The 21,768-nt window shown below is 42.9% G+C and overlaps 1 protein-coding gene and 4 long non-coding RNA genes across 5 annotated transcripts; 2 read left to right on the top strand and 3 right to left on the bottom strand.

The window, feature by feature from the left end:
- Positions 1–5,904: 5,904 nt before the first annotated feature.
- LOC143513781 (uncharacterized) lies at positions 5,905–6,778 on the bottom strand. The gene is made up of 4 exons (XR_013130656.1): positions 6,633–6,778; positions 6,475–6,552; positions 6,204–6,300; positions 5,905–6,090 (listed from the first exon to the last, which is right to left on the bottom strand). It is a non-coding gene; the product is annotated as an uncharacterized LOC143513781 (long non-coding RNA).
- Positions 6,779–8,523: 1,745 nt separating this feature from the next.
- On the bottom strand, positions 8,524–9,417 carry LOC143513782 (uncharacterized). Its single transcript, XR_013130657.1, has 4 exons — positions 9,264–9,417; positions 9,109–9,186; positions 8,833–8,929; positions 8,524–8,719 (listed from the first exon to the last, which is right to left on the bottom strand). It is a non-coding gene; the product is annotated as an uncharacterized LOC143513782 (long non-coding RNA).
- Positions 9,418–9,814: 397 nt separating this feature from the next.
- LOC143513784 (uncharacterized) lies at positions 9,815–12,274 on the top strand. The gene is made up of 3 exons (XR_013130658.1): positions 9,815–10,135; positions 11,652–11,731; positions 11,816–12,274. It is a non-coding gene; the product is annotated as an uncharacterized LOC143513784 (long non-coding RNA).
- A 137-nt stretch (positions 12,275–12,411) lies between these two features.
- Positions 12,412–13,205, top strand: LOC143513785 (uncharacterized). The gene is made up of 3 exons (XR_013130659.1): positions 12,412–12,525; positions 12,879–12,971; positions 13,117–13,205. It is a non-coding gene; the product is annotated as an uncharacterized LOC143513785 (long non-coding RNA).
- Positions 13,206–13,428: 223 nt separating this feature from the next.
- Positions 13,429–20,371, bottom strand: LOC143514164 (uncharacterized). The gene is made up of 6 exons (XM_077005038.1): positions 20,162–20,371; positions 19,538–19,678; positions 19,208–19,300; positions 18,183–18,254; positions 18,021–18,083; positions 13,429–17,763 (listed from the first exon to the last, which is right to left on the bottom strand). The coding sequence occupies exons 1-6, from the start codon at positions 20,247–20,249 to the stop codon at positions 17,210–17,212; spliced, it is 1,011 nt and encodes a 336-aa protein (XP_076861153.1). The 5' UTR covers positions 20,250–20,371; the 3' UTR covers positions 13,429–17,209.
- Between the last annotated feature and the right edge of the window lie 1,397 nt (positions 20,372–21,768).

A 21,768-nucleotide genomic window follows, 5' to 3' on the forward strand; every position in this document is an offset into this window, starting at 1 on the left:
GTGCAGATACCGCCAGCAGATGCGCCGATGCCAACCTGAGGTTCAACATCTACATTGGAGGGACTGTGACTGCTCGGCCTGGAATTAAAACTATAACTGGAACTCTATATATCAGGACTATAAATATGGACTTTTACTTGCAGGCTGCCCAATGGAGGATGGGTTCCCTTTGGAGTCTTGATCCTTCCACAGTTTCTTCCTAATCCCTGCTGCTCATTGGGGATCTGGACCCATGCGATTGTAAAGTTGTTTGCGACGTGTAAAAAGTGCTATATAAATACATTTGACTATAGTATAGTTATTAGTATATGGTTAAAATAAGGTTTCTTTCTTCAATAGAGATTTGTACATAGTGTGCAGATTTAACATTTGGAAATAAAAAATTGTATTTGACTGCATTCATGGCAGGGGGGTTACATATTTTGAAAGCCTAGAGCAGTGTTTCTCAACCTTTTTTCAGTTGTGGCACCCTTCATATGCATGCAAAATTTTAAGGCACCCCAGTTTACAATGCGCTAAAAACACAGGCTTGGGGGGCAGGGGGGACGTAAGTTGTTGACGGGGTTTGGGGGGGGGGGGGTGGCGAACGTAAAATGGACACAAATTAAGTATTATATCGCGATCTATCGATCGCGGGTGGTTGGAGCCAGAGCGAACTAGTAACTCATTGAATCATAGATGTGGATCAGAGGTAAATAAACTAGTTTTTTTTTCGGCGTGAGATATTGGAAGTGTGGCGTGAGAGCGTGTGAAAACGGTCAAATGCGTGTGTCTCACGCTCAATGCGTGAGAGTTGAGCAGACCAAAACTCCAAGTACTGTTGGCGAGCTGAGAAGAATCCTTGGGCTCTTGAGCTACTACAGACAATATATAAAAGACTTCTCTCGCATCGCTAGTCCACTTTATGATTTGATTAAACAGCCTGTGATGGGCAAAGATTCAATTAATAAAGAGAAGGCATCGTCACGGAGGGAAAAGAGTAAAGTAGTGCCCTCCAGAAAACCAATTGACTGGACTGAAAGACACCAGCAAATATTGGAGCAATTCAGGGCCGGCGCCCCCCCGCTCAACAATTACGTTCATCCCCCCCCCCCCCCCCCCCCGAAATTTTCTGACGCCCCCTCACTGTATATGTTCTCGCACCGGCCCTGGAGCAACTGATAGGTTACCTCGTTTAGCCTCCTGTACTTGGATTTCCAGATTTCTCACAGCCCTTCGTCCTGCACACTGATGCTTCTGACAAAGGATTAGGTGCAGTACTATATCAGAAACAAAATGGGAAACTTCGTGTAATTTCATATGGGTCACGTACTCTATCAACAGCTGAGAGGAACTATCACTTGCACTCCGGCAAACTTGAATTCCTCGCTTTAAAGTGGTCGATCACTGAGAAATTTCGGGACTACTTGTATTATGCCCCTTCCTTCACGGTCTATAGTGATTGCAACCCACTAACTTGTGTTCTGTCTTCAGCCAAGTTGAACGCTACAACCAGTATGTGGGTGGCTGAATTGGCCGATTTCCATTTCTCCATAAAGTATCGTCCGGGGAGAGATAATGTTGATGCTGATAGTCTGTCAAGGATGCCCAAAGACTTGGAGACCTTGATGCAGGAATGCACAGAGGAAATGCCTTATGACGCAGTGGGAACAACGGCCCAGGTAGTTGAGTCACAGTCGGAACATAGTGCTGCGTGGTTCTGTTCTCTGCGTGGCGATCTCTGTTGAAGAATTATCCACAGTGCCTGATGTACCAATGATCCCAATATCATCAGCAACAATTATGCACGATCAGAATGATGACCCTGATATCGGAGCAGTTATGCAGAATAAGAAAACGGAAACAAAAACCAGTACGTCAAGAACTGAAAAATTTACGTTCAAGCAGTGTCGCCTTTTGCGTGAATGGGATAAGCTGGAGATAAATGTGGATGGGGTCTTGTACAGGAAAACAGCAAAACGAAGATAACTAGTTCTTCCTGAAAAATACAAACAGACTGTGTTAAAGGAGTTGCACAATAAAATGGGCCACCAAGGTATTGACAGGACGACAACACTGATTCAGGATCGCTTCTTCTGGCCGCACATGCGAAAAGAAATTGAGCATTATGTAATGAGCTGCACTTGCCTGAAACAAAAGACACCAGCAAAGGAAACCCGCGCTCCACTTACTAATATTATCACCACACAGCCATTCGAGTTGATTTCAGTTGACTTTCTCCACCTAGATAAATGTAAGGGGGGATATGAATATATACTCACAATCATTGATCATTATACTGGATTTGCCCAAGCGTACGCAACAACAAACAAATCTGGCAAAACGGTTGCAGACCGCATTTTCAATGATTACGCCCTTAAGTTTGGGTTTCCCTCCCGTATACATCATGAACAGGGTGGTGAGTTTAAAAACCAGTTGTTTTCACAACTGAGCAAGTACTGTGGAGTCACTGGATCCAGCACTACTCCCTACCACCCGCAGGGGAACGGAAAGGTTGAGCGCTTCAATCGCACATTGCTCCAAATGTTAAGGACTCTAACTGACAAAGAAAAGTCCAGTTGGAAGGATTCTTTGAATAAATTAATCTTTGCTTACAACTGCACTCGCTCAGAAGTAACAGGGTTCTCACCTTTTTTTTGTTGTACGGTCGCTCTCCAAGACTACCAATCGATGTGCTCTTCAACTTCCATTCAGGGCCAAGTGGTAGCAGTAGTCAAGAGGAATACTTGGAGAAATGGAAAAGGGGAATGCAAGAAGCATACGCAATAGCAAATGACAATATTCACAAAACTGCTTCACGGAACAAGAACTATGACAAAAAGGTCAGAAGCACACTTCTATGTGCAGGCGATCGTGTCCTAGTGCGCAATTTGACACCTCGTGGAGGCTCTGGTAAACTAAGAAATCACTGGGAGGACATTGTTCATGTAGTGGTACGACCAGTGAATGAGAATAGTCCCATTTACGAGCTGAGACCAGAAAGAGGAAAAGGGAAACTGCGAGTGCTGCATCGTAACATGCTCTTGCCCTGTGATCACCTGCCGCTGGAGGTTCCAGATCGATTGCCTGTCAGATCAAAATGTAAATCTGCAACGACAACCAGAATCGGTGAACAAGCCAATAAAAGTGATGAGGAAGAGGAGTACTACCCTGTGTGCCCACCTAACCAGTACCATCCTAAGTCACCAGAGAGGCTTCTGGAAAGTCATCAAAACTGTGAAGGAAATGAGACAAACCATCACTGCCGTCAGGCAGGCCAGGCAAATGCTGAGGAAGAGGATGATGGGGATGTTGAGAGATATGGGCACTGTCTGTCTGAAACTGAAAAGTGCGCAGCCGAAGGACCCAAAGACACGTCAGATAGAGACAGAGACAGGTTAGTGGACTCATCTGAAAATGTACCTGTAACACCAGAGAACTCACCAGATGACAGACACCCACGTCCCCGACGCCCTGAAAGAATCCACCGGCCACCTAAAATGTTGAGATACGACCAGATCGGAAATCCAACCTGTTATGGTGTCGTTACATCGCCGTCCTACTACAAGGACCCTCAGGAGTGTTGGACACGTCAAATACAGGACTGCTACTACAATCCTCCCCTTGATTTCAGACCCTAACAGTCCTTTGACTGTCACTGTCAGAACTCTCGTAGAGATTGAGGTCAGTTACTAAGAAAATGTACGGGTTGCAGATTTCAACATGTGACATAAGGAACTGACAGATGAACATGCACATGGGACATTATAAGCCTCCGATGGACACTGAGTACTGTTTATCCATTGCAGGGGTCGGTGGTAAGAAACGCATACATTCACATGCACACAAACCTATGGAACTGCACATGCTCGGGACAGGAGTAAAGACCTCACGGTAATATGACCCGACCACAGAGACTTGAGAGGACCTATTAGACGATTCTGAATGAACATTGAATGTTTGAAAAGCAATGTCAAAAGAGTTCCAGATTGTATTGTTATAATCTCATATCTGTGTGACTTTACACGATTGTTAGAAGTTAACTGATGTAATGTTGAGGACAACATCTATTTTGATGGGGAGTATGTAAGGGGCTCAGGATTCATGTCTGTATATAGTTTGGGTGGAAATATGGAGTGACGTACCGGGCATCGCCAGCAGGTGGAGTTCAGGACTTTGGGGAGAAAACCCGCGAGCCGCTTTTTCCTCACTCAATAAAATGTGCGCGAGGGAAGCGGTTGTGTGAACTAACTTCATCCGAACTTTCCCACATTTAGGTGAGGATAAATACTGCCAAAGGCGGATTGAGTCATACTTGTAACTTGCTTTGCATGTTTACATAAATGCCTGTCAAAATGCGCATAAATGTCATTCTGAATGTACTGGTTTCCATGTACAAATATGTTGGCTAGTTGCGTCTTAGCTATATAGCTAGCTATGCTGTTCTGTGTATCAATATGATAGCTAGTCATATTGTAGCTAAATAGCTAGGGATGTTAGCTAGACTTGCATACTGGAGAAGCGAACTATGCTCTATAATAACTGGTGTATAATTCTTGTTTAAGCCGGTAAAAATGGAGATGCTTGTATTTGCAATAATTAGATTGTAAGACTCAATAAAATGTGCGCGAGGGAAGCGGTTGTGTGAACTAACTTCATCCGAACTTTCCCACATTTAGAGCAATTATATTGGCAACCCTGAAAACACTCTCTCCAACCATCTCCAGGCCAACATAACACAAAAGTGATTATTAAGACGGAGAGCACAAATGTGACTTACAGTCAGTGGGAAACCTGCGTAATCACGTGCTGACCTTGGTAAGGGTCATATGCACGCTTTGAGCGTGAGACTCACGCATTTTAGCGATTTCACACTCACGCCACACATGGAATTTCTCATGCTTGAATATTAATTTTTTTAAATAATCTAATCGCCGCACACCGCAGCATATTCAGCCAATCCATCTGTTGTATATTATAACAGGTTGAACCAATCAGAATATAGATCGCGCTGTTGCTTGGTAGACTTTAGCCAGCCAGCTCCCCAACCACACACCCACAGCCGCTACACTAACCATCGCGACAGATTCCAATCCCCCCCGCCTGAAAAAAAGCTCACGCCCACCAAACTTGAGGTCTGGTCATATGAAATAAATTTTAATTTTTAAAGTGTATAAATAACTTCAATTTTTAAAACTATAGTTTTTTAATTTCACATCAGAATATTTTGACAGCACCCTGGTTGAGAAACGCTGGCCTATGGCCTAAAGCATTGTAGTTGGGCCTATGGCTAATGCACTCACAGGTAATCAGTAATCTTTAACCAAATACATTTCCCATCCCAACCCAGTTACATTTTAATGGTTTAAACCTCACTCCGTTTTCATTAGCTGCGACATCCATCATATAGGTCCTAAAATATTTGGCGTGCTTTTAGAGCAAGACAACAATGTAGTAGCCCAATTGTGTCCAAATACATTTTAGCATTGAAAATGCCCAAGTCTTTAAAAGCAGATGTCTTTTATACCAACTCCTCCATACATGTTTTAGTACAGAATACACACCTAAAAGGGTTAGAAATAGGCTATATTTGAACAGAACAGTTGTTACTTTATTCACCATTATATGCAAGAAGTCAGAACATGGACCCTTATTACAAACCCTCTTCAATTTTTAAGTGTAGCAGATAACTTGAATCTGATAACCATGAATTGTTCTCCTGGTGCCAGTTATGGAACACAGAGGGCTCAAATTTACACTGCCATGTGAACCCTGATGGCTATGACCTACACACGATTTCAGGGTCCAAAAAAGTACCACCTTGAACTCTACTCCAGAACAGAATAAGGAAGTAGCTAGGGGCGATCTTACAGAACCATTAGTGGACTAGCTTGGTCTTTGAAAGAAGGCAAGTTGAGCAGCAAGTTCTCAAAAAACATTTATTCACAAATCACAGGCAGAGCAGATTTGAAGTTGCTGGAGCCTTTGATCATGCACAGGTCTGTATCCAAGTACACAGAAGGTTGTGGTCTGTAGTGCTGCAGGATGTTCAGGGCACAGCAAAGAATGCCAGAGGTCCCAAGCCCATAGAGATGGTCCCACATCATCTGCCTGGGAGGAACATGGGGGAAGTCGGTGAAAAGGAAGTTAGCTAAACAAGGTGAAGGCCAGGAACCATGCAACGTCTCCAGAATGGGGAAAGCACAACAGTAGTAAGACTTTACCTTGCAGGTCATTCTTTCATTGGCTCAGGGTCTGAAGCGGTCCCTGACCCTTCCACAAGCAGCAGTTTCATGAGCCGGCCTGATTCACCACGAGCATCTATAAACAGACATTGTAGCCATAATGCAGACAGCTGTAAGGTTTAGGTCAAGCCACAGGAAAAAACCAAACTAACCAAATTAAACTAGCAGCCATGAATACAGTGCATCCAAGACCTGATAGTTGTGTCCCAGTAACTGTTGGGAGACAGCGCTATACAGACAACACTCAAACCTTTGTAGTCTCTGATCACTCGTGATAGCAGCAGGCCAGTTTCACGTCGTTGTTCTCGCTCTCCCGTCGAACCGAACGCTGCAACACGAGAGGACGACAAACTCAGAAACCCCATAACTGAAACAATACAAATACAACAGCCACACAGATAAACTTACCGAGACTAACGACAGCGATCAGAGTAATAAAAATGAAGACTCGCTGAAGACCCATTACGGCTACACACTAAAATATCAAACTCGTATTGAAACACATCTTTGCTGCTTGGATCGGACATTAAATAGCCGAGTACAAATCATGATCAGGTGTCCATCTCGCCTGGCCTTCATTAACAATTACCGTTCATTTATCTTTGGGAACTAAACAGTTAATCCGCGCAGTTTGTTATGAGCTCGTTTGAAGTGACGTAAACGTGGTCTAACAAGAGGACGATGCGTAGATATTACATGGTTAATCGTTATAGGTCTAGTGATGGGAATTCTAAGCTTTCTATCCAATTGTACTGAAAATAGGTTCACTTCATGAAGCCTCATGAACCAGTGGACAATACCGCCATCTGGTGGACAGAGAAAGCAGCGTATTTTATTAATTCATTTTAAGCGTTTAAAGACTTTTGAGATGGGATGTTATAAGTTGGATATAAAATTCTTACAAATTCCCTAAATTCTGCGTCGTAAACAATACTAAAGGGCTGTGAGTCTTTCAAAATCATATTTAGCAATGCCTTGTCAATAATTTGTCTTGTTCCTAAGAATTAATGTGACTCATTTTGTATCTAATATACTATTCATAAATATATACAAAATTTCCTATGCACATGAATACCGATTGGAAAACGTACACATTTAAATGTATTAGTGTTAACAGCATTAACAAAAAATGTATAAATAAAGCTTGAATATGTAAATGTAAAACAATATAGGCTCTTCATACCTACATGACAATGTGGCTTTGAGGATGTATGGTTTCATGTTTTGCCCAAAAATGTCTTAGCACTGATGATGTATTGTTGTTGTAAGCCAACTGCTGTGAGCATACTAGACACTTCACCTGAACTAAAACAGTATTCCTGCAGTATTTTAAATGTAAAATAAATGTAGGGATTGTTACCGGTTAAATATACTAAAGCTTATTAAACAGTTCTCAACCTTATTAGATGGCATAAGCTCAGTGATCCCAAACTTCAGAACGTCCTCTTTTTCTGGCAGGTTCCATCTTTGCTATTTGATATGACGGTGCTTGTATGTGTATGTTTGTAGGCAGTGGCGGACTTAGCAATTTGGGAGCTCAAGGCGAATTTAGCTAGGGGGCCCATCAACATTAATATGCGAGAAATAAGTTAGCTAGACAAGGGGGCCCTACAGTGGGAAGGGCCCAAGGCAATTGCCTAGCAACGCCTCTATGCAAAGACCGCCTCTGTTTGTGTCTAGTCTATTTGTATTTCTCTCTCCCTCACACAACCATCGATGCGCGAGCGAAGATTTGCTCCTTTTGAACCAGCCTCTGAAACAGTCAAGTGAACGTGAGCCAAAATGAAGCTTCGGACATCATAGTCACGTGATCACTTCAGAATGACTCAAGCTCCAACTCAGTGGTTTGAGGAATTATCGTTTTGAGACATGCTGTGACCCAGGGTTGCAACTACATACTTTCTGAGGTGTATGCAAACATACTAAACACCCCCCCGCACTCCACTCCCCACCCCCGATCAACTCTGCAAATAATTTTCTGGCATCAATTTGGCGCCCCCTCTAGTGCAGCGCCCCTATGCGTTGCATACACTGCATACCCCTTTTTGCACCACTGCTGTGACCTCACTAATTATTAGTATGTGGTTAAAATAAAGTTCATGAATTTGGTACATACACTGAGGGCTCAACAAATTAACATTGCCGTGCATCATGATCAGTAGGGTTCATATCTAGAAATCACTTCAAAATCCGGCTTGAATTCTACTCCAGAGCAGAATAAGGAAATAGCTAGGGACCATCTTACTGAACCATTAGTGGACTAGCTTTGTCTTTGAAAGAAGGCAAGTTGAGCAGCAAGTTCTCAAAAACATTTATTCACAAACCACAGGCAGAGCAGATTTGAATTTGCTGGAGCCTTTGATCATGCACAGGTCTGTATCCAAGTACACAGAAGGTTGTGGTCTGGAGTGCTGCAGGACGTTCAGGGCACAGCAAAGAATGCCAGAGGTCCCAACCCCATAGAGATGGTCCCACTACATCTGCTTTATTAATGCCTGGGAGGAACATGGGGGAAGTCGGTGAAAAGGAAGTTAGCTAAACAAGGTGAAGGCCAGGAACCATGCAACATCTCCAGAATGGGGAAAGCACAACAGTAGTAAGACTTTACCTTGCAGGTCATTCTTTCATTGGCTCAGGGTCTGAAGCGGTCCCTGACCCTTCCACAAGCAGCAGTTTCATGAGCTGGCCTGGTTCACCACGAGCATCTATAAACAGACATTGTAGCCATATTGCAGATAGCTGTAAGGTTTAGGTCAAGTCACAGAAAAAAAAAAAACCACACTAACCAAATTAAACTAGCAGCCATGAATACAGTACATCCAAGACCTGATAGTTGTGTCCCAGTAACTGTTGGGAGACAGGGCAATACAGACAACACTCAAACCTTTGTAGTCTCTGATCACTCGTGATAGCAGTAGGCCAGTTTCACGTCGTTGTTCTCGCTCTCCCGTCGAACTGAACGCTGCAACACGAGAGGACGACAAACTCACAAACATAACTGAAACAATACAAATACAACAGCCACACAGATAAACTTACCGAGACTAACGACAGCGATCAGAGTCATAAAAATGAAGACTCGCTGAAGACCCATTACGGCTACACACTAAAATATCAAACTCGTATTGAAACACATCTTTGCTGCTTGGATCGGACATTAAATAGCCGAGTACAAATCGTGATCAGGTGTCCATCTCGCCTGGCCTTCATTAACAATTACCGTTCATTTAGCTTTGGGAACTAAACAGTTAATCCGCGCAGTTTGTTATGAGCTCGTTTGAAGTGACGAATAAACGCGGTCTAACAAGAGGATGATGCGTAGATATTACATGGTTAATCGTTATAGGTCTAGTCAGGCCCGTTGACAGTCTTGCTGGGGCCCGGGACAAGAAAGATTCATGTACCCCCCACCCCCCCCCCCCCCACCCCCAGCGCGGGTTCGCGCAAAAATGACGTAATCGCAGTGGCTCCGCCCGTGCGCGAGGGCCTCGCGCGCTGTCGGTTCGCGAGGTCGTGCACCTCTCGAATTTTGTAACTTCGCGCGCGCCGCGCTTCAGCGCAACGAACAAAATCATGTTTGTAGAGTTCATACACCTTTATAAGGTGGAATTAAAGCACGTGTACATCACTTTAAAGGTCCATTTCAATATTTTCCAGCACGTTAAACTTAATTAAGTTAAATATTTATACATATACTCGAAATAATTCGAAATAATTCGCTTTTTATCACATTATTTAATGGTTGTTTATTTTCAAAACGCCCAATCTTAACGTCTTCACGAGAACTGTTCAGTCAGACAGCTATTTGTTGTGAAACGAAGTAGTTACAATTTCAAGCATTTTCAAGTACTTTACCCTAAATTCCAGCACTTTTCAAACCTGGAACACAATGCAACTTTAAAATTCGTCAGGTAAATGTTTTCCTTTCTTTTCTGCGCTCCAGATTTCTGTATTTACTTTAACTATCCACCACTGTATTTCCCGCTGTTGGGCGGATACCGGCCGGCTACAGTCGGTGCTGGATCAAACCATTTTCCAGTGGGAGGCGGGGATGTATGCACTTAATGGAAAATATGCAGATAGGTAAAAAACATATATATTTGAGCCATTGAGCTTATTATGAGTACATAATTTTATATTAATGAAAGATTTCAAGATTATTTAAAAATGATAGACTTTAAATAAAAAATAAATTGCTGGGCTCTTTGATGGGCCCCCCTGGCCCTAGGGCCCGGGACAACAGACCCGGTTGTCCCCCCCTGTCGACGGGGCTGGGTCTAGTGATGGGAATTAGAATCTTTCTGAAGCACTGAAGCTTTCCATCCAATTGTACTGAAAATAGGTTCACTTCACGAAGATTCATGAACCAGTGGACATTAGCGCCATCTAGTGGACAGAGAAAGCGGCGTCTTTTATTCATTCATTTTTAGCGTGAACAGCTCCATATCTTTTCATTAACGTTTTTCATATTTTGTCTATACGTCAATAAAGGAAATCTGTTTGGTTAGTTGTGATCAGGGCTGGACTGGTAATCTGGCATACCTGGGCCGACGGTCCTCAGGGGCCGATGGATTTTTTTGAGTCTAATGACTTTAACCAGTAATTTAAAAAATATTCCATGTCATACCCCACATACATAAATTACAAGTCAGTTGTGCTCCCCTAATTATGAGGGGCCGGTCTAAACCAAAAATGCCAGGGCTGATTTTTTGTCCCAGTCCAGCCCTGATCATACACGACCCATTACTTGTCTGTATTCTGCATAACAGGATTGCAGCGTGAGTTTTTATGATTTCTTAGGTTTTTGGGTACTATAGCACCCTCGACAGGCCAAGTTGAGGCACTAAAGACCCACTAAAAGTTTAAAATAAATTGTACTGGCAAAATGATTTAGATCATAGAACTAAATCACATGCTGAGATCAGCTTTGTGTGAGTTTGCGTGGTATTTCTTGTGAGAAATAGTTTTCAGTAAGTTCCAAAATTTGGCCACTAGATGGAGCCCAAGTACTACCATACAAATATTATAGTGACAAAAAAGACATTTTAGTGAATTAAAAGGTTCATTTCTGGTCAGGCAGTGCACTTTTTGTTATGAGATGTCATTTCAAAGTTAATTATCTCATTGTTCTGAGTCATACTAAGTAGATAAGTTTAACATCTAGTTTACTGAGGGGAGGGACCATTACTGTCATCATAAACAGTGCTCAAAACAAAGGCATGTAGCAACATCAAGGGCATGCACTCAAATCACAAACTTCCAAAGCCAGGTTAGAGAAAAATATTTACAGTGTGAAAGGGATTAGCTGATAAAGTATGTAAATACAAAGGCAAACTGAAAACTTCACATCAAAATTACACACATCAGAATGTTGACACATTTAAGATTACATAACAGCATGTTATTGCATTGTGGGCATGTTAACAGGACATTCTGAAAAATCGACAACATGAGTGTATGGCAGCTGATATGAACGTCTGTGTCTTCCAAAAGCTGGGGACAGGAAGGTTGGTACTTTATAAAACATTCTTCTCTATAGGAATACTTGCAGTAGATTTTGGGCTTTTATAATATGTTTTCTCCACATCCAGGTCACTCTACCCTGAGGTAACACATCTCAAATGGGTGCAGTGTGAATCCTGCAAGGAATGGCTACACACAGATTGTGCTGACGTGAGTGACGACGAGGCCATGGACGTAATTTTGATTTCAAAAGTGGGGGGGACATGAATTCGTCGCTATTTAAATATTTGGTTTTAACCGTAAAAACTGGGGGGGACCAAAACCGGCTTTTGAAAAAGTGGGGGGGACATGTCCCCCCTGTCCCCCCCCAAAATTACGTCCGTGGACGAGGCTACCAAGGATCCTTTCATGTGTGGCTACAGAAAAAAAAATGCCACTAAATGTTGATAGGTATGTGGTTACTTTGGTTTGGTTTTCTCTTGTTTCCAGTTTAAATGTCTCAGTCTCCTATTCATTTTAGGCTTTTATGAATGTTTGACTGACGACTTATTGTTTGTAGGACTCTTATGATACTGCATGAAGATGGAATGGAGGGTCCCACTGGCACTGAGGAAATAAAGGCAAGTCTAGCTCACTAAGCAAATATGGAAAATACACACCATCAAAACTGTTTTGTATGTCTAATACTCTGCATACAACCTCTCGGCAGAAAGTCCATCGAGAACTCCATTCAGATGAGCTAAAGTCAAGTCGGATGTATCTTTGGAAACATCCTGCAACATCATTACGACTCAAGCAGCTTTTAAAGCCAAAGTTCTGCCATTTCAGTGAAGAGAATGTATGTTTACATACACTTAATTAGTTAAGATATACTGCCCACAAGCACCCTGAATGATTTCTGCTTTCATATGTTCATTGCATTTCTGCATACAAAACATGCATGCATGTCTATACATTTAATGTGCATCTTGTCAAACATATGGCCAAATAATGAATGTGGGAAAACAGAATTGGTAATGTTATTTCATGTGAAACATTGCACCTTTATTTGGTGCTGGTAGTCACCGACAATGGTCAGTACCACATTTTTGAGAGTTCATTTAGTCTCTTATCCACTTTGGTGTGTCACACATACAAAAATATATGTGCAAAATAATTACTATGCAAGATTCCTTGTATATGCACCATTAGGCCATCAAACTGACTGAAATGATCAGGGCAGCTTTGAAAATGGGAAATGACCTTCAGGAACTGGATTTATTCTTTGATGTCGTGATGCCTGAAGTAAGGAAAAATCAACCCAAGTTACATCACAACATTACATTCCTTTATTAATCACAACTATTTCCTGTATTTGGTTTTGACATCTCTGATGCTATTATGTTTGATGTAATCTATAAATCAAGTTTTCATTATTGTTTTTCATAAGGTGACCATCAACATCCTCATGAAACATGAAAGGTTCTCAAGGGACATGGCTGAGTTATTTATTGCATCAGGTTCTACACTTGAATAATGACTAGAAATGTAAGTATTCCGCATCAAACTAAATTCTGGTGATTCTTTAAAAATCTCTTTTGAATCTCTTATCTAAGTTTTTTAACCTTTTTTTGAACCGTATATATTTATTTATTTATTTATTATCTAATTTTATTTATATTTAATAAGAGAAATAACATTCTATTTTATTTTTAACAATATTTTGTCACTGTAAAATAATTTTATTTTATTTTTTGTTTAGTTTGGGGGGGGGCGGGCGACATACGAGAGCAGCGTGATACGCGCACGGACGGGGATAACCGGGCTGCACGATTGTACTGGGCTCGAACAGGAAGCTGCTGTCATTCCGCCAGCCTTGGGTAAGGGCATCGAGGGGCTGCATGACGGCAGTCTCAGCACCGCCACGAGAGAGTCACGCAGACCGAGAGGCCGAGGATGCTAGGATCCGAAGCAGACGCTGCTAATCCAACCAGGCTTGAATCGCTTACCCTGGGAGTTGGTGGTATCTGCTCCCGGGTCAATTGTGAGTATTGTTCATTGATTTGGGGTGGAAGCTAGACATCTAAGCTTTGAATCAAACGGCGAGTTGTGTTGGTCGGAGTACTGCTCTTGGTGTTTGTCATCACAGTGGGCGGTTGCTGGGTCGGACGAAGTGGAGATCGCGCTGGCCGAAGAATCGCCCTGTACTACGGTTACCCCTCCGTCCGCTCGGATTGACTGTGTTCTGGTGACGGCCGTTCTTGTCCTCGTGATGTTTTTATTATTGTGTTTGAGTCATAACTACTGCATCTTAGTCGTACATTAAGCTGTCTGCCGTGTAGCCTGACGTTGGGTAAAGTTGTTCTTTTTATGATTTAAGTTAATGGGTTGCTGCAGCATTTCCAGTTTCTGATTTTTGAGTTTCCATTTGTTATTGTGTCTTTTAAATAAATTGTTATTTCTTACATAATTTATGTTGGTGTCTGGAATTGCTCACCCCCAGATTTAAAGAACCTGCGAGTGGTAAACTTGAACACCTTGACGGTTTAAACTTAATTTAGAGTTCCTAGGCTCTTAAAACCCTAGGTGGCGTAGTTGGCTACATTGATTTATTGTAGTGACCCAGCGTGCGGCCCTACATATGCTGTATTTTCATTTGAAAACATTCAAGAAATGTATAACATGCAGGCGTGTACCCTAACGATATCCCACGGAATTGTTCGATCGAATATTTGTAGTTCCCATATTTTATCTACCGAAAATTACTACCAAAAGTATTTTCTGCTTTTTTGTTTACAAAAAGTGCGGGGCGCATGCGCAGCAAATACACTTGTTTAGAGGACACCGAACGCAAGCCAACAGAACTTTCGCGAGCCACTGCTCCATAACTGACGCGAGACAACGCTGTGAGCCACCAGGCAACTGTTGCGCGGCACTGAGCAATACCTGTTCGCGGCACAGGTATTGCTCTTGGTTAGTGGTGCGCGACAGCAGCAACAGTACAGTACAGTTTTTGCACTAACCGGTTCTCCAAATTTGGCGGCCTTAGTCCACCATTGGTCCACCATGACCAGTATGGCAGTATTATCACGAAAAAAAAATCCACGGACACAAATGGGTCCGCATGGGTCACATGGGCACACAAGACACACGACCCTACAAAATCCCTGACCTCCTGATCCATACCAGGCCACCAAAACCATCTCTGAAGGAGCTCGAGGGTGTACCGGGAGCCAGGATGGGCAGCAAAGGGCGAGTCATGTCCCCATTCCATGACTCGCTTACGTAGGTGTGGGTGGACAAACAATCACCCTGCAGGTTCACCACCCGGGCTAGGAGTAATGGCTAGGGACTGCTTAACAGCAGCCTCAACATCCCACTGGATAGGAGCGGCAATCTTGGCCACACGGATGACGGTGCTGGGGCCTGACTGTTCCGGAGATGATGCGAATTGATGGGAGAGTGTATCTGGTTTAGCGTTCTTAGTCCAAGGGCGATAGGAGAGGATAAAATTAAATCGCCCAAAAAACATGGACCATCTAGCCTGCCTAGGGTTCAGGCATTTGGCTTGTTGGAGGTAAGCCAGATTTTTATGGTCAGTCCAGGCCATGAACTGGTGTTTGGCCCCCTCCAACCAGTGCCTCCATTCCTCAAGAGCCAACTTAACGGCTAGTAGCTCTATCTCCCACGTCATAGTTGTGCTCAGCAGGTGTAAGACGGTGGGAGTAATAGGCGCAAGGGTGTAACATAGGAGGGGTGCCCAAACGTTGGGACAAAATAGCCCCGACACCCTGGTCAGAGGCGTCAACCTCAACAACAAAGGGGAGATCCAGATCAGGCAAACATAACACTGGGGCAGAAGTAAAGTGCTCACTGAGGGCATCGAAAGCCCATTGAACCTCCTCAGTCCATCTGAACGGACCCGGCGTCTTCCTAGTAAGAGCTATGAGAGGCCCAGCCACATCACTGTAACCTTTAATAAACTGCTGGTAGAAGTTGGCAAAACCCAGAAACCTCTGAATCAGATGGAGTGACTTGAGGACTGGCCACTGAGTGACGGCCTTAACTTTAGCAGGATCCATGGCTACGGTGTTCCTAGCCACAGTAAAACCCAAGAAATGTACTACTTGGGTATGGAACAGGGACTTCTCCAGCTTAACAAAGAGGTGATGTTCCATGAGGACCTGGAGAACCCTATGTACATGCTTAACATGTTCCTCTTTGGTTTTACTATAGATCGGGCCCGGTACAGCGACAGCGCAGCCAGAGCTGACCTGAGAAGAGGTATCAGCGAGGCCAAGACGGTGTACAAAAGGAAGATAGAGGACCACTTCGCTGGAAATGACCATAGAATGATATGGCAGGGCAGAAATCACATCACTAACTACAGATGCAGGAAACCGGACAATGCTAGTACCGACTCCTCGCTGACAGAGGAGCTGAACCACTTCTTTGCCTGCTTCAATACAGTCAGACCAGCGACAACAACTACACATTCACCACTCTCAATTAGCACTAGCATGTTAACTCTTCAGGAACATGAAGTGAGACGAGTACTGAAGGCGGTGAATCCCAGGAAGGCGGCTGGCCCCGACGGCGTACCTGGAAAGGTGCTAAAAGCGTGTGCCGACCAACTGGCGGGGGTTTTCACCTGCATATTCAACATGTCCCTGTCACAAGCCAACATTCCACCTTGCCTCAAGTCCTCCATCATCATACCAGTTCCGAAAAAAGTCCGTGGTGGAGAGCATAAATGACTACAGGCCTGTTGCACTTACACCAGTAGTCATGAAGTGCTTTGAAAGACTGGTCTCTAAACACCTCAGAGTCTGTCTATCTCCCAACCTGGACCCCCATCAGTTCGCCTACTACACCGTAGGCATGCACCGACTACACCTCCAGATGAGGGGTGATAAAAGGCATTTCGCATAGCCTTGGAGAACTGTTCACAGGTAGTGACAGTCTCTGATTGTTGTTCCCATACTGGCGTTGCCCAGTTTAACGCCTTCCCTGAGAGCAGAGTCATGACATAGGCTATCTTAGCCTTTTCTGTGGGAAACCGAGATGGTTGTTAAAAAATGAATGAACATTGTAGCAAGAATCCTCATTCTATAATGCAGTGACTCACTGAAACAGTAAGCACTGAAATTAAGTGGACGCGCTAAAGAGAAAATCACCTAAAGACGCCAGGGGAAGTATCCGGCTGGCAGGCGAACGCCACAACAAACAAAAAACCCTTCCTAAACTAAAGCAAAAACACACAGGAAGAGAAACAGCAGGGGAAAAACTTAAGAAAGGCCAGGGAGCGTCGCAGGAGGTAAGTACTCGAGCAGGAGACAGAACAACAAACATGAGATAAACTGGTGACAAAACACCAACGACCACAACCGGGAACCAAACTACATAAAAGGGCTGAGTGACGTGAGACATAGAGAACAAAACAAATCAGCAGCACTACTGATTGCGGAGACCCCGCCTGGAACTGGCTTGTGGACTCCTCCTAGTGGTGGTCCGGGGAGTCGCATCCGAGCCAGCCCTGACACTCAGATAGAGAAGCCCATCTCTGCAGCTACATCCAGAATGTTCGGAATCCCCTCCAGCAGGTCTAGGATGTGCTCGGAGAAGATCACTTCTCCTTCCTTTGTAATGATGGCATCAAATATGTCCCGCTCCTCACTGAGAAGGTTTACGTGAGGTCTCTTGCTGGGTCTCTTGCTGGGAAAGGTCTCCCTCTTTCTCTTCCTCCTCATAGGTGGTTGAGTTGTCCTTTTTTGCCTGACAGCTTTCTCCATGCGGATTTGGTGGAAGGCCGCACGATATGACTCCATGTAGGACAGGTAGGAGGTGTGGCTGTGTTCATGCCAGTCCCTGTAGAGAGGCAGACACTGAGGATGCTGCTGGCAGAGCTGCTGCCAGTAGAGCTGCAGTCTGTAGTACTCTTTCAAGTACGGGTCCTGCAAGTAGAGCTGCTGCAGGTACAGCTCCTGGTCTGCATGAGGATCTTCTAGGCTGCCAGGCATCTGAGGACACTCGGTGACATAACCACCATCCCCAGTAAAGACAGGCACGGGGTGAGCTGAGAGCCAGGGTTTTGCACCTGTTATGGACACACATGGCATGATTCCAAAGACTGGTTGCTTTCATTACAGTACACAATGAATGACAATGTTTTGATTTTTGAGAATTTCAGTAAGTCAGTTCTAGCCCATTTGTACAGAATTAACAATATCTTATCAATGTTGATGATGTCATATTTTCTTTTCCATTTTTAAATTGTACACCATTGGATGATAATGTTTTGATTACAATGTTCCCAGCTACAAAGATTGTGAAAAACCTGAAAGCATTTCTTACCTACTGATGTTTTCCTGGTCAGGTCATGTGCAGGAAGCTGGTGGTTCTGCACCTCTGCCAGACCTTACAAACAAATGTAATAAATGTTTTTGTTTTTTACTTTATCATGGATGGTTATTTGGTTTGTTGAATACGCATGTAATCTTCAGTGTTACACAGTACCAGTGTGGAGTGGACCTGTGGGAGGGTGGATGACCCATACAGATGGTCCTTCTTCAGGTGCCAGTCTGGGGTCTAATCAAGGCAAGATCAGGCAGGTGCGTCAAACTTACTATTACATGTTACAAGTTTTGTAAAGTTTATTATGTCCCAGTACATATCACCTAAGGATTGTTTTTGCCAAAAGTTACAGATAAAAGCTAACAAAAATAATTCAAGTTAAATACAATTGATTTAAATAGAACAAAAATTAAATAACGAAATGTTAGAAACAAGGAAAATATATGATTAAAATAAAAATAAAATGTAGACATTTAAAAAACAAATTTGACATAAAAGATATAAAGTGCATCAAATCAAAGCTACAGAATAGCTATGCAAAACTTCACCTGAGAGCTAAAACAGCCGAATTAATCTGTAAGGCATGGGAGCACATGTTTTCTGTTTCTGAAAGTGGCTATAGTCTGTGCACATCTCATGACTTCAGGAAGCTTATTCCTCCTGACTGCAATGTAATGTAGGAGCAGTCATGGGCTGGTGTTAGGGAACTGGTCTTGTGACCGGAGGGTCATGGGTTCGATTCCCAGACCTGAGGCCATGATTGAGGTACCTTTGAGCAAGGCACCTAACCCAAACTGCTCCCCAGGTGCCGGGCTAGGGATGCCCAACGCTCTGGGCATGTGTGTGCCACAGCCCCCTAGTAATCACTAGTGTGTGTGTGTGTGTGTGTGTGTGTTCTAACTGCAAAGATGGGTAAGAAGTAGAGGACAAATTTCGATTGCGGTGAAAAAAATCACAATTAAAAAAATATATAAATATTTTTAAAAATAATAATAATGGCCGAAGGCCACGTCACCATATGTAGTCCTTATTTAGGGTCCGTTAATAAGTCAGACTCCACTGAGCCGAGGTGTGTGTATCGTTCCAGCATATCAGTAATGTAAGTCAGTTCTAGCCCATTTGTACAGAAGTAACAATATCTTATCAATGTTTATATGAAAGAAGACAGTCATCAATGAAGAACCCACCAGCAGGCTGGAGGTAGACTGGCTGCATCTGCCTCAGAACCTCCCCTTGAACATGGGGTTGAGGAAGGTGTCTCTGCCTCTCCATGTCAGGGTCTAAATGCAAAACACCAACCAAGGGCACAGAGAAAGTATGAGTGTGTACTGTTAAGAACTTCAGGTCTATAAGAAGGGCTACAGTGCCATGTGTATGCATGGGTCTGCACCTCTGATGGTTCTGCACCTCTGCCAGACCTTACAAATAAATGTAATAAATGTTTTTTTTTTTTACTTTATCATGGACGGTTATTTGGTTTGTTGAATACGCATGTAATCTTCAGTGTTACACAGTACCAGTGTGGAGTGGACCTGTGGGCTGGTGGATGACCCATACAGACGGTCCTTCAGGCATGTTAATATGGCCGACATTTGATGGTCCCGCCGTACTTCTGTGAGGGAAGGGTGCCGGTCCACCTTGGGAGTTGTAGGGCACACCTGAAAATCCCACAGCAGGTAAAGTAAAACCCAGCACAACGCACAGTGAGGCTCATATGCCTTGTAAGTGTTTCCCAATGAACAAGTGATTATAAGAAGGGCCATGGTGCCAAGTGATGTCATTAGAATGTGGGGAGAATGCTCTAGAATTTGTGATGTCATGTTTCCTAGAAACCTGTTTCTTTTTAAAAATGTTTATTTTTATTTGCTTTTTCCATGGCTGTGGGATTTATGAAAATTGTGCTGAGTCAAAGAAATAACCCATGATCCATTAATTATATTGTGCTGTACACAGGAAATAAATAGCTTGACAGTCATTAGTAGAATAAATAGACATAGGTTATTTTTCTAAACCTTAGAAACCTACTACATATATTCAATTTTTATTATGAATAAGGAAATCCATACTCATAAGAACTAAATCTACTGTCTTATATAGAAATATAATATTATGTACAGTATATGAAAATATATTTTTCTCACCATGAGTGGTAAACCCTGGTGTGTCTGTGAAGTAGTTCTGTTCTTCTCCAGGCCTTGGCAGGTGAGTTCTCTGGGGGTAAAAACTCATTCTCAAAATTAAAAGTAGAAAGAATAGAAAGATAGAAAGATTCAGAAAAAATAGAAAGATCTGGGATTGTAAATCAAAACTTATTTGTAAGATTTGTAAGATTTGTAAAGCTTGTAAATCACAGAGCAAATTCTCATATAACCGGTTCTGAGCTTTTCAGCATCAAAACTGAAATCCAAACATTCCACCTTCCCAACCAAACATTCTAAACCAAACATTCCAAAGTTGCTCGTGATATCACAGTTTCCAATTTTTTTAAGGGAACCCCGGCTGATAACATATGTAAGCCTTAATATCGTGTGATTACTCTAAATTATTAAGACACGTTGTAAAAAATCACAAAAAGTAGCAGATTTATTAGATTTTCGGTAAATTCCCGCTGCACGTAGGTCGCCATTTTTATAACTGCTGACGGGCGCAGCAGTTAGTGACGTCAAATGGTTGCAGTGACTGGCCGTAACTTTTGTCTTACCGGTTTTTCTATGCTGATAACGTGTAATAGCGAGCTCTTATTGAAGACTGACGTCGCATATAAGGTCAAAGGGCTTTCTTTTATACATGTCTAGTAGTGACTAAATTCCAATAGTAAGACTGAGTGACAGGCTAATATGTTGTGATTCACATTTAATTAACCCTAATCTTTTTGGCCGCTGCATCTGATGTAAACGTCATGTCCGAGTTGCGTTATCCGTCTTGGATGGAGAACACTACAGCTACGGACTCCTCGACTATCTGTAATTGATTCGTATCTAGCAGATTGTCAGATTTATCAATGACCGCTAATTATATTAAACTATATTAAATTTTGAAAGGTTTAAACGTTAGCGGTAAACGTTGTTGCCGGGACGCCAGTAGAGAATCCAGCAGAGGTGGGACCAAGTCAGTGTTTTGCAAGTCTCAAGTAAGTCCAAGTCTTTATACCTCAAGTCCCGAGTCAAGTCTCAAGCAAAGACACTCAAGTCAAGTCAAGTCTCGAGTCAAGACAGGCAATAGTCAAGTCAAGTCCCAAGTCTGAAACTTGGAATTTCAAGTCCTTTCGAGTCTTTTTTTTTTTTTTTTTTACCAATGTTGCAGGTATATTTTAAATGTAAATAATAGACATGCATTCTTTTTTAAATCTGTATTCTCCTCAAATCTTGATAAAACATGTGCAACTGAAAACACGAAGTATAAAAAAAATTAAAATTACACCTCTTGTGACGGGCGGGGGTGAGCAACAAAAAGGAAGCGATCACGCCAAGTCTCAGGGAAAAAAGATGGTTTAATATAAAGTGTGCAAACCTAAAACCCGTGCAATAGATCCAAATTAAGGATATAATGACCAGCAGTCAACTGGTACAAAGACAAGACATATATAGGCAAACAAACGACCCTCAGGTGAGACGGATCACGGGCTCCGCCCACCTGAGGGACGCACATGACGTCACCAAACAACGACAACAACAGCCGCTGTGGACAGAGGTGGCCGGTAGGGGTGCTGATATTTTCACAGTACAATACAAAGAACCATAACAGCATT

The sequence above is a fragment of the Brachyhypopomus gauderio genome, chromosome 5, assembly GCF_052324685.1.
Source record: "Brachyhypopomus gauderio isolate BG-103 chromosome 5, BGAUD_0.2, whole genome shotgun sequence".
Taxonomy (NCBI): domain Eukaryota; kingdom Metazoa; phylum Chordata; class Actinopteri; order Gymnotiformes; family Hypopomidae; genus Brachyhypopomus; species Brachyhypopomus gauderio.